Raw genomic sequence first — 13,056 nt, 5'->3', positions numbered from 1 at the left:
CACTTCCTCCCTGTAGACTGTCTCGTCATTGTTGGTAATTAGGCATACTATTTTTGTGTCGTCTGAAAACTTGATGATTGAGTTGGAGGCGTGAGTGGCCACGCAATCATGGGTGAACAGGGAGTACAGAGGGGGCATCCTTGTGGGAACCCAGTGTTGAGGATCAGCAAGTGGAGGTATTGTTTCCTACCTTCATCACCTGGGTGCGGCCCGTCAGGATGTCCAGGACCCAGTTGCATAGGGCGGGGTTCAGACCCAGGGCCTCGAGCTTAATGATGAGCTTGGAGGATACTATGGTGTTGAATGCTGAGCTATAGTCAATTAACAGCATTCTTACATAGGTATAATTGTCTTGTCCAGATGGGATATGGCAGTGTGCAGTGAGCCCTAAATTGCACTAGATTGCATCGTCTGTGGATCTATTTGGGCGGAAAGCAAATTGTGGGTCTAGGGTGTCAGTTAAGGTAGAGGTGATATAATCCTTGACTAGTCTCTCAAAGCACTTCATGGTAACAGATGGTCATTTAGTTCAGTCACATTTTCTTTCTTGGGTACAGGAACAATGGTGGGCATCTTTATGCATGTGGGGATAGGGAGAGACTGGGATAGAGAAAATTGAATACGTCTGGAAACACTCCAGCCAGCTGGTCTGAGCATGCTCTGAAGATGCGGCTTAAGAAGCCATCTGGGCTGGCAGTCTTGCGAGGGTAAACACGTTTAAATGTGTTACTCACATTGGCCACGGAGAAGGAGAACCCACTGTCCTTGGTAGCAGGCCACGTCGTGGCACTGTGTTGTCCTCAAAGGGGGCAAAGAAGGTTTTTAGCTTGTCTGGAAGCAAGAAGTCGGTGTCCGCGACGTGGCTGTTTTTCCCTTTGTAGTTCGTGATTGTCTGTAGACCCTGCCACATACGTCTCGTGTCTGAGCCGTTGAATTGCGACTCCATTTTGCCTTATGGCGGGAATAACTACACTGTTTGCGATTCGGCCATATTCCCAGTCACCTAACATGGTTAACAGAGTCATGAACACCCTCATATGAATCCAGCTCCTCCTCTCCTCTCTCTCAGATGGCCGTAACCCACTCCAATGCCCATCCAGTCAGCAGAGAAATAACCATGGCAACCTTAGACCTGTCAGTGGTAGGGACTCCCATCTGGTGTGCAAAATAGAGGAAGCACTGGAGTAGGAAGCCACAGAATTTAGATGGGTTCCCATCATATTTTTCCGGGAGGGACAAATGGTCATTGCTGACCTGGGTGGACTGCTGAATGGACTGGTGTGCTGGCTTGCTAGATTGACTGGTGGTCAATCTAGCCTCTCTGATATATTTGAAACGTTGAAGACTGCGAAGAACCTCTTCCATAGCCTTCCCCAGTTGCGCCAGCTGGTTATGGTGTTGACGAAGTAGGTATCCCTGTTCGTCGACCATCCGATTAGATGTCCTGATTTCCTACTGCTTCCATTTGTTGAGGCAGTAATCTGTTACGTAGACGCTGGGAGTCGGTGCAGGTGGTGAGTTTAAAAATAAACAAAATATGGAATGATACAAGAAACAAGAGAATACTTCCTGGGAAATAAACCTAAGGGAGTGCCAGATATAGGTGAGGTAATGAGTCCAGGTGTGGCTCATCATGAGGAGCAGGTGCGCATAATGAATGATGCCAGTTGCACGTAATAATATTTGCCAGGACCGGTGGTCAGTAAATCGGCGACGTTGAACACCGAAGTGGGGGAGTGGGAGTAGACGTGACGATGACGCTACAAGCTTGGCACACCTGTATTTGGGGAATTTCTCCAATTCTTCTCTGCAGATCCTCTCAAGTTCTGTCAGATTGGATGGAGAGCATTGCTGCACAGCTATTTTCAGGTCTCTCCAGGGATGTTCGATTGGGTTCAAGTCCGGGCTCTGGCTGTGCCAATCAAGGACATTCAAAGACTTGTCCCGAAACCACTCCTGCATTGTCTTGGCTGTGTGCTAGGGTCCTTGTCCTGTTGGAAGGTGAACCTTCGCCCCAGCTCTTGAGCAGGTTCTCATCAAGGATCGCTCTGTACTTTGCTCCTTTCATCTTTCCCTCGATCCTGACTAGTCTCCCAGTCCCTGCCGCTGAAAAACATCCCGTGATACTGCCACCACTAAGCTTCACTGAAGGGATGATGCCAGGTTTCCTTCAGATGTGATGCTTGGCATTCAGGCAAAATAGTTCAATCTTGGTTTCATCAGACCAGAGAATTTTGCTTCTCATGGTCTGAGAGTCTTTAGGTTCCTTTTGGCAAACTCAAAGCGAGCTCTCGTGTACCTTTTACTGAGGAGTGGCTTCCATCTAGCCACTCTACTATAAAGGACAGATTTGTGGAGCGCTGCAGAGATGGTTGTCCTTCTCGAAAGATTTCCCATCTCCACAGAGGAACTCTAGAGCTCTGTCAGACTGACCTTTAGGTTCCTGGTCACCCTGACCAAGGCCATTTTCCCCCGATTGCTCAGTTTGGCCCGGGCGGCCAGCTCTAGTAAAAGTCTTGGTGGTTTCAAACTTCTTACGTTTAAGAATGATGGAGGCCACTGTGTTCTTGGGGACCTTCAATGCTGCAGAAATATTTTGGTACCCTTCCTCAGATCTGTGCCTCGACACAATCCTGTCTCAGATCTCTACGGACAATTCCTTCAACCTCATGGCTTGGTTTTTGCGCTGACATGCACTATCAACTGCGGGACCTTATATAGACAGGTGTGTGCCTTTCATGTCAAATCAATTGAATTTACCACAGGTAGACTCCAATCAAGTTGTAGAAACATAAAGGATGATCAATGGAAAAAGGATGCACTTGAGCTCAATTTCTCATAGCGAAGGGTCTGAATATTTCTGTAAATAAGGTATTTCTGTTTTTATTTGTTTTACATTTGCACAATTCTTTTTTAGAATACAGCTGTAATGTTCCAAAATGTGGAAAAGATCAAGTGGTCTGATTATACAGACATTATATCTACACACAATACACCCTAACCCTATGGTCACTGGTTCCAAGCACTGCACCAAGTCCTCAAACACTGACACTACACAGCCAAGTATATCCGAACAAATTATGAAAGACAAGAATTGTAATTTTGAATTCCGTAAAGTGAGTGTGGAAGAGGTAAAAAAAGGATTGTTGTCTATCAACAATGACAAGCCACCGGGTTCCTACAACTTGGTTAGAATATTACTGAGGATAATATTGCCACTCCTATTTTCCATATCTTCAATTTAAGCCGACTAGAAACTGTGCACCCTCAGGGTTAGAAGGAAGCAAAAGTCATTCCCCTACGTAAGAATAGTTAAACCCCCTTTACTAGCTCAAATAGCCGACTAATCAGCCTGTTTCCAACCCTTGATCGTGTTTGACCATACAATGCTATATTACAGTAAACAAATTGACAACAGACTTTTAGCACGCTTATAGGGAAGGACATTCAACAAGCACAGCATTTACACAAATGACTGATGATTGGCTGAGAGAAATTGATGATAGGGGGCTGTTTTGTTAGATTTCAGCGTGGCTTTTGAAATTATCGATCATAGTCTGCTGCTGGAAAAACGTACGTTTTATGGCTTTAGACCCCCAGCTATATTGTGGATAAAGAGTTACCTGTCTAACACAACACAGAGGTGTTTAACCTTTTCATGCGTGAGTTCCAAATATATCTAACTGTCGCCACAGCGTGAGTTTTTTTATGTGCATGATGTTAGAATCCACTCACAGTTCCAAAATGTGATTGTGACTCAACAGAACAGTTAACACGCGCTGGTCTCAAACATAGGCTGTTTCAACTTGTCAATTTAAAATGATTTTCTAACAACAGTTTCAATTGAGGTGTGCTCCTCATTAATTCACATGAGAAAGTAGCCTATTTCACTGCTTTGGCAACAGCTATTGGGGGATCCATAGTAAATACAAATAGGACTGAAAAACATACATTATATACACTGAGTCTACAAATCATTAAGAATATCTGCTCTTTCCATGACATAGACTGACCAGGTGAATCCAGGGGAAAACTTCGATCCCTTTATTATATCCACTCAATTAAGGGGAGGAAACAGGTTAATAATGAAGGATTTTTAAGCTTGAGGCAATTGAGACATGGAATGTGTATGTGTGCCATTCAAAGGGTGAATGTGAAAAACAAAAAACATGTCTATGAACGGGGCAAGGTGGTAAGTGCCACCGGTTTGTGTCAAGAACTGCATTGTTGCTGGATTCTTCACGGTCACCAGATTCCTGTGTGTATCTCCTAAAGGACATCCAGCCAAATTTACACAGCTGTGGGATGCACAGGGCAAGCATCCAATGTGGAACACTTTCATAATTAGGGCACTTTGCTTTTATTTCCAGCATTATCCACTGGTGTTGCTGCAGGTAGAATATCTCAGGAAATGTTCTTTAATTGACATAAACTGTCTCCAATCAATCAGTCAATGTCTGATTGTGAATGTGTATTTTGCTGGGGATATTATTTGTGGATCAGTAATTCTACACCTTACCTTGCTCAAGCTGATCCTTTTCAATGGACTCAGGAGTTAGAGCTAAAATGTTGTCAATTAGAGTCAGTATCAATGAAACCGACAATGGAAGTTTATTGTAGCATATTCGGGAGGTAGTCCCGACTGGGAGTCAAACCTGGATCCAGCTACTGTCAAGCCAACACTTTTAACAGTTACGCCAAGAGGTCCAAACACGGTATACACTTTACTATATACAGTATACACATTACTATACACAGTATACACATTGTACACACACACAGCATACACATAGTATACAAACATTATACTCTCACTCCTCACCTCTCCCTTGGGGTAGCGGTAACGGTACTTGTTTTGGTCTCTCAGTGCAAACTCTTCTGGGTAGTGGTCTTGGATCTCCTCATAGGTCATCTCCTCACACACACCCTGACATGCAGGACAGAGAGGTTACACATACACCCCACCCCCTCCTGACAAACAGGAAAGAAGAGAGGTACACACACACACACACAAAACACACACTAAACACACGCACACACTTACTGCGTCTATCTCGTTGAGGGCCTTCCACTGTTCGTAGGGGACTCCCAGACCCTCAGCTGTCTGGATGGTTCTCTTCATGTGGCTGGTCCACACCTTCAAATCTCTGATACACTGGCTACGTATGTACCCTCCTAGAGTACTGGCAAACTACACACACGCACACACACACACACACACACTTTAGATTCACTGGTTACGCGGGCCACCCCAGACATTTTTGTTTTAACCCTAAAAGTTGAAAAATCTGTCTAGATAAAAAAAATCTGTCGATCTGCCCTTGAGCAAGGCACTTAGCTCGAATTTCTCCAGAGTCGCCAGCAATTGCTGATTCATACTGTGACCCCATTCTCTAAGGGTGTCTCAGGGTGAGTGGGATATTTAAAAAACACATTTCCAGTTCACACCACACACTTTTATAGTTTACACATTTGTACATGTGTGAAACTGGACAAAAATAAGCATATGTACACCCCCTATTTGACTTTGATTCGACATCCTCCGGATGTTGTCAGAATTATTGTGTAAGTCTATGGAAGGGGGTGAGAAACATGAGCTTCTTCAGTTTTGTATTGAAGTCAATGTACCCAGAGGAGGACAGAAACTAGCTGTCCTCTGGCTATACAATGGTGCTACCCAACAGAGTGCTGATGAGGCTACTGTACAGTAGAACTTCATGGCAAAACTGTTTTTTTATCAATTATTTGGTGACATGTGAATATATTTAGTGTAGCTTTATCTAAAAAGGATACACTTAAGTGTATCAATAAAACAATTGTATGAAAAGGGGATGGTCCTCCCCTTCCTCCTCTGAGGAGCCTCCACTGCTGGTTACGCATGTACCCTCCTAGAGCACTGGCAAACTACACAAACACACATGTATGCATGTATGCACACACATACCTTTAGATCGCTGATACACAGGGATTCGGAGATCTGGGTTTCCCAACCTAGATGTTTCACTTTTTTTTCAGCAAGTGTTTGACTAATTGAATCAAGTCGGCAGTTTAGGGTTAAAAAAAAATGTGGAACGTCTGGGGGAGCCAGAGGTAAGGGTTGGGAAATCCTGTCCTAGAGCAAACTACACACACACACACACACACACACACACACACACACACACACACACACACACACACACACACACACACACACACACACACACACACACACACACACACACACACACACACACACACACACACACACACACACACACACACACACACACACACACACACACACCCTTTAGACTTTGATACACTGGCATGTACCCTCCTAGAGCACTGGCAAACTACACACACCCCAATCTCTTACCTTGTTTCCTCCTAGGGACAGACCAGTAATCCTACTTTTAAAAAATCTTAGGGGGTAGATCAGCTTGTATTGTCTGCATCATTTCCAATTTCCCATATTTTGGGGGGTAAATATATAAATATTATATATTTATTTATATATATAAACTAAAAAAATATATATATATATTTTTTCCTTAATTATTTCCCTTAACCCTACCATCCCTCCCCTATTTGGAGTAAACTAATGGACAACAATTACTTACAGGCTGACTACACCACTCGTGCGTGAGCATTGCAAAATCCATTTTGAAATCTATATTGATAAATTATTGCACCCACACTGCTCGCGCGCGCCAACGAATGTCTGCGTTGCCAAGGGCTAAAATAGAAGTCAGTTCTATTTCTGAAGCGGATCGCGCTGCAAGTCCTGCCTCTCCCATCTCCTCATTGATTTATAGAAGCAGGTAGCCAACATGCCATCTCCTTATTGGTTTTACCCACGTAGGTGACTGAAGATGAATGAGGTCCGTGGCGGTAATGCACCTCATTTATGAAAGTTACCAATCGCAATTTAAAGTCAAGAGAAAAAAAAGCCTGTTTTATGTGTGGATTAATTTGTGGAGTAGAGGACCTTGTGCATTTCAGGTAAAATAAGAACTCGTGTTTATTTCCCAGGACAAATTAGCTAGCAACAGCAATCTAGCTAAATAGGACAAATTAGCAAGCAAGTGCATGCTAAATTAACATCAATGTTTAATGCTTTTCAACCTGTCACCAAATTAATATAATTGGTCCAGAGTTTGTTTCAATATTTTAACCTGCGTGTCATGATCTGTCCCCTGTGGTATGTACGATTTCACACGATGGTGCTCACGCGCAGCTGGTTTGGTTCCGGGTTAGGCTTCTACTTCCAGCTTATACATACTATAAACATTTTACGGACACAGTATATATGTTACAATAGTTATCTTTTGCTTGATTTTAGTCCCATCCTTCAGCTCCTCTCGTCTCCAATCTATTTCTGAACACCATCCAGATTTGATTTATATTTGACATATATTTTTCAACTGTGCTGTTTCACAAAAGTTCTGAACCTTTCTATTCTCAAAGATTCTACTGATTCTAAATAAAATCTATATTTTGTAATTATATTATTGATCGAGTGACTATGATTTTTTAAATCGCCCAGTGATCTTTGCAGAATTTGCTCCAGGTAAATGTTGCAACTCTTCAGCCATTCCTGAGCCTTTGACCAAAAACAAGCCACATATGGACAGTACCAAAACAAATGATCTAATCATTCTGTCTCTTCGCAGCAAAATCTGCAGAGCTGGGATGGTGGTATCCCCCTAAAATATAACATGCCATTGGTTAATTTAAATTGAAAAACTCTTTGAATCCAGCATTGTTTTGTGTATCGGGTTCATAAACCATGTACCATGTAATATGTACATCAAAAATGTCTTCCCAGCTATATTGCAATCTATATGGCACAGCTGTCCATTTTTTGGAAGTTAAATGAAACTGGTATACTTTTTTATTTATCACAAATTTCTTTAGCTAATTTTGATCTTCAATGCAGGGCCTACAGACAAGACCCTTACTTGTATCCTACCTTTTTCCCTCCTAGAGACAGACCACTGCCCTACCTTTTTCCTCAAGGGGACCAACCCCAGTCTCCTATCTTGCTTTCTCTATCTTGCTCTATCTTGCTTTCTGTGGATAGACCAGTCTCCTGTCTTGTTTCCTCCTTGGGGACAGACCCGAGTCTCTGGCCTTGTTTACTCCTGGGAACAGACCAGAGTATCCGGCCTTGTTTCCTACTGAGGACAGACCAGTTTCCTACCCGGTTTCCTCCTAGGGACCGACCTCAGACTCTACCTTGTTTACAGACCAGCCTCCTACCTGGGTTCCTTCTGGGGACAGACCAGTCTCCTACCTTGTTACCGCGTGGGGACAGGCCAGAGTCTCCTCCAATGCGTCCCACAAGGTTGAGTTCACTCTCTCCGTGGCGGGTCAGGTAGATAAACCGTGGCGCTACATGTATGTTCATCAGGTAATAAACAATACGACTCTGGATGTGGTCCTGCACACGGTTCACCAGATACCTGCTGCCAACATTAAAGATCTTTATATATGACAGACTCCTAGAAGAGGGGAGAGAGAATGGGAGGGGGAGGAGGGAGAAAAATAAATGGGGCAGGGGGGGGAACAGGGAGAGAGATGTTAAATCCCTTTACCCAATCCACTAGATTCCTGCTGCCTATGTTGAAGATCTTAACATACGACAAACTCTTAGTGGGGAGGAGAGCGAGGAGAGAAAGAGGAGTGGGAGAGAAGTGTCAGAGTCCTGTGTGTGTATGTGTATGTGTGCGTGTTACCTGTCCTTCTCATCGTTCAGGGATATGTATGTAACTTTGTAACACTCAATCCTCTTGAGGAAGTCAGCGACCGCCTCCTCTTTATCACAACCCGCGTAGTCTGGACTGCTCAGCTTCACTTGCTGTACACACACACACACACACACACACACACACACACACACACACACACACACACACACACACACACACACACACACACACACACACACACACACACACACACACACACACACACACACACACACACACACACACACACACACACACACACACACACACACACACACACACGAGAGATCAGTACAGACAGACTCACAGGCGAGATTAGTATACTTAATAGAAACAGAAACATACTTTGATATTCTCAGCAATGATCTCTGGGTCGTCACACAACGACTCTATGAAGAAGACCTGTGGAAGGAGAGAGGGAGAAAAAAATTGATTGGAGAGATGGACAATGACACACATTTCCACACAGCTACAGACGTGATTTTGAGCTGCTCCTTGAAAAAGCATTTCACTGTTCCTGGTGCAAAAATACTGTGCTATCCCGGAGCTCGAGTGAATTACACTACTAAGCTGCTCACGAATGTTCCATGCCAGGCCATGGAAATCGATTCTAATTGTAGTCCATGTGGGTTTTAAAACACTATGAAGCGCAGCTCGGAACAGTTGAATCTGTATTTTAAAGAGCTGATTGATTCTCTGCTTAGACACTAATAAAAGGCCCATGATATCTGGCCCTGTTTCCTCTCTGGATCGTGGCACTGGACGCTTTAGCAGGATTCTTTCTCTTCACAGATGGCTACTTGAATATTGCAGCTTTTGTTGACAATTTCAACACCTTTTGGAAACAAAACACGTTATTTAAGGAGGATGGGATCCACCCAATTAATTTGGGTTCCTGGAGCCTTTCACATGTGGCAGCTCCAAGGTATGCTAAGTTAATCAGTAGCTACAAGAGGGAGACCTCTGTAATTAGCCCCTACAATACTATCAACAGGCTTGTAATCTAGCTATCGTACTGCATGTGCTCATAAGCATACAGGTGTTGTACAGTACATTCGGAAAGTATTCAGACCCCTTGACTTTTTCCATATTTTGTTACGTTACAGCCTAATTCTAAAATGTATTAAATTGATTTTCCCCCTCATTAATCTACACACAATACCCATAATGACAAAGCAAAAACAGGTTTCTAGACATTTTTGAAAATACCTTAAAAATAAAACCTGAAATATTACATTTACATAAATATTGAAACCTTTACTCAGTACTTTGTTGAAACACCTTTGGCAGCGATTACAGCCTTGAGTCTTCTTGGGTATAATGCTATAAGCTTGGCACACCTGTATTTGGGGAATTTCTCCCATTCTTCTCTGTAGATACTGCTGCACAACTATTTTCACATCTCCAGAGATGTTCGATGGGGTTCAAGTCCAGAGACTTGCCCCGTAACCACTCCTGCTTTGTCTTGGCTGTGTGCTTAGGGTCATTGTTCTGTTGGAAGGTGAACCTTCGCCCCAGTCTGAGATCCTGAGCGCTCTGGAGCAGTTTTTCATTAAGGATCTCTCTGTACTTTGCTCCATTCAGCTTTGCCTTGATCCTGAAAAACATCCCCACGGCATGATGCTGCCACTACCATTTTTTTCACCTTTATTTAACCAGGTAGGCTAGTTGAGAACAAGTTCTCATTTACAACTGCGACCTGGCCAAGATAAATCAAAGCAGTGTAACACAAACAACAACACAGAGTTACACATGGAATAAACAAACATACTACAGTCAACAACACAATATAAAAAGCCTATATACAGTGTGTGCAAATGAGGTAGGATAACGGTACCTCCGTTATGAATAGGCCATAGTGCGGAAATAATTACAATATAGCAATTAAACATTGTTGTGATAGATGTGCAGAAGAGGAGAGTAGAGGTAGTGGGATGTAAAGGAGCTAAATCAATAAAATAGATAACAGTATGGGGATGAGGTAGTTGGATGGGCTAATTTCAGGTGGGCTATGTACAGGTGCAGTGATCTGTGAGCTGATCTGACAGCTGGTGCTTAAAGCTAGTGAGGGAGATATGAGTCTCCAGCTTCAGTGATTTATACAGTTCGTTCCAGTCATTGGGCAGCAGATAAATGGAAGGAAAGGTGGCCGAAGGAAGAATTGGCTTAGGGGGTGACCAGTGAAATATACCTGCTGGAGTGTGTGCTACGGGTGAGTGCTGCTATGGTGACCAGTGAGCTGAGAGTTATAGATGACCTGGAGCCAGTGGGTGTGGCGATGAAAATGAAGCGAGGCCAGCCAAAGAGAGCATACAGGTCGCAATGGTGGGTAGTATATGGGGCTTTGGTGACAAAACGATAGACCGCATCCAATTTGCTGAGTAGAGTGTTGGAGGCTATTTTGTAAATGACATTGCCAAAGTCAAGGATCGGTAGGAAAGTCAGTCTTACGAGGGTATGTTTGGCAGCATGAGTGAAGGAAGCTGATTCTAGATTTAATTTTGGATTGGAGATGCTTAATGTGAATCTGGAAGGAGAGTTTACAGTCTAACCAGACACCTAGGTAATTTTATTAAGTCACATATTAAGTCAGAACCGTCCAGAGTAATTTGCTTGGCAGGCGGGCAGGTGTGGGCAGCAATCGGTTGAAGAGCATGCATTTTGATTTACTTGCTGTCACGCCCTGGTCATTATATTTTGTGTTTTTGGTATATGTTTGGGTAAGCCAGGGTGTGACATGGGTTTATATGTTGTGTTTTCGTATTGGGGTTTGTAGTAATTGGGATTGTGTATGATTAGGGGTGTGTCTAGTTAGGCTTGGCTGCCTGTGGCGATTCTCAATTGGAGTCAGCTGCTTATCGTTGTCTCTGATTGGGAACCGTATTTAGGCAGCCTGAGTTCGCGTTGTATTTTGTGGGTGTTTGTACCTGTCTCTGTGTTAGTCACCAGATAGGCTGTAATTAGTTCACGTTCCGTTTGTTGTTTTCTTATACAGTTATTTCATGTACCGCATTTATCTTCATTAAAGTCATGGGTAACCTACATGCTGCATTTCGGTCTGACTCTCTTCATACAACAGACGAACGTCGTTACACTTGCATTGAAGAGCAGTTGGAGGCCACGGAGTAGTATTGCATTGAAGCTCGGCTAGAAGTTAGTTAACCTGTTGAATCTAGGGGACACTATTTTCATTTTTGGAAAAATAACGTTCCCAAAGTAAACGGGTTATTTTGTCAGGACAAGATGCTAGAATATTCATATAATTGACAGCTTAGGATAGAAAACACTCTAAAGTTTCCAAAACTGTAAAAATATTGTCTGTGAGTATAACAGAACTGATATTGCAGGCGAAAGCCTGAGAAAAATCCAATCAGGAAGGGACTCTTATTTAGAAAGCTCTGCGTTCCTATGCGTCCCTATCAACCAGATTCCTTTTTCTATGGCTTCCCTAAATGTGTCTAGTGTCACAATACATAATTTCAGGCTTTTATTTTGAAAAATGAGCATGAACGACAACATTGGTCAGCTGGAGGCTCTCAGAGTGATGTGTGCGTAATAGACAAATGCGACCATTGTTTCTCTCTTTCCTACTAAGAAGCCACCTGTCCCGGTTGATATATTATCGATTAGATATTTGAAGAACACCTTGAGGATTGATTATAAACAACGTTTGCCATGTTTCTGTCAATATTATGGAGCTAATTTGGAATATTTTTCGCCGTTTTCGTGACTGTAATTTCCGGGCAATTTCTCAGCCAAACGTGAAGAACAAACAGAGCTATTTTGCCTACAAAAATAATATTTTAGGAAAAAATGAACTTTGGCTATCTACCTGGGAGTCTCGTGAGTGAAAACATTCGAAGTTCATCAAAGGTAAACGATTTAATTTGATTGCTTCTCTGATTTTCGTGACAAGGTTGCCTGCTGCTAGCAATGCATAATGCTATGCTAGTCTATGATAAACTTACACAAATGCTTGTCTAGCTGTAAAGCATATTTTGAAAATCTGAGATGACAGGGTGATTAACAAAAGGCTAAGCTGTGTTCCAATATATTTCACTTGTGATTTTCATGAATAGGAAGATTTTCTAGGAAGATTTATGTCCGTTGCGTTATGCTAATTGGTGTCAGGCGATGATTACGCTCCCGGACCCGGGATGGGGAGTCACAAGAACAAACACGCCCCCATAAAGAAAATAAGAATTTAAAAAAAGTGATCCCCTGGTTCAACTGTGATCTTACAGAGTTACTCGGCACAAGCGTACTCAGGCTGACTGGCTCTCGTTCAGGCAAATGAGAAATAAGTGCATTCAGGCTCTCCGGA

At 42.9% G+C, this 13,056-nt stretch overlaps 1 protein-coding gene across 1 annotated transcript in view; it reads right to left on the bottom strand.

Moving 5' to 3' along the window:
- Positions 1 to 13,056, bottom strand: part of LOC124014050 (6-phosphofructo-2-kinase/fructose-2,6-bisphosphatase-like) — a 52,757-nt gene that overhangs the window by 3,057 nt on the left and 36,644 nt on the right. Inside the window, exons 6-10 of the mRNA XM_046328729.1 lie at positions 9,078 to 9,134; positions 8,721 to 8,842; positions 8,279 to 8,486; positions 5,045 to 5,191; positions 4,823 to 4,927 (exon numbers count right to left, since the gene is read on the bottom strand). Of these exons, the coding sequence (XP_046184685.1) occupies positions 4,823 to 4,927; positions 5,045 to 5,191; positions 8,279 to 8,486; positions 8,721 to 8,842; positions 9,078 to 9,134 (639 nt within the window). The remainder of the gene's footprint in view (positions 1 to 4,822; positions 4,928 to 5,044; positions 5,192 to 8,278; positions 8,487 to 8,720; positions 8,843 to 9,077; positions 9,135 to 13,056) is intronic.

Source organism: Oncorhynchus gorbuscha, linkage group LG25 (genome assembly GCF_021184085.1).
Source record: "Oncorhynchus gorbuscha isolate QuinsamMale2020 ecotype Even-year linkage group LG25, OgorEven_v1.0, whole genome shotgun sequence".
In the NCBI taxonomy this organism is placed as follows: domain Eukaryota; kingdom Metazoa; phylum Chordata; class Actinopteri; order Salmoniformes; family Salmonidae; genus Oncorhynchus; species Oncorhynchus gorbuscha.
The sequence above is the reverse complement of the archived record's forward strand: the minus strand, read 5'-3'. Positions and strand labels throughout refer to the sequence as shown.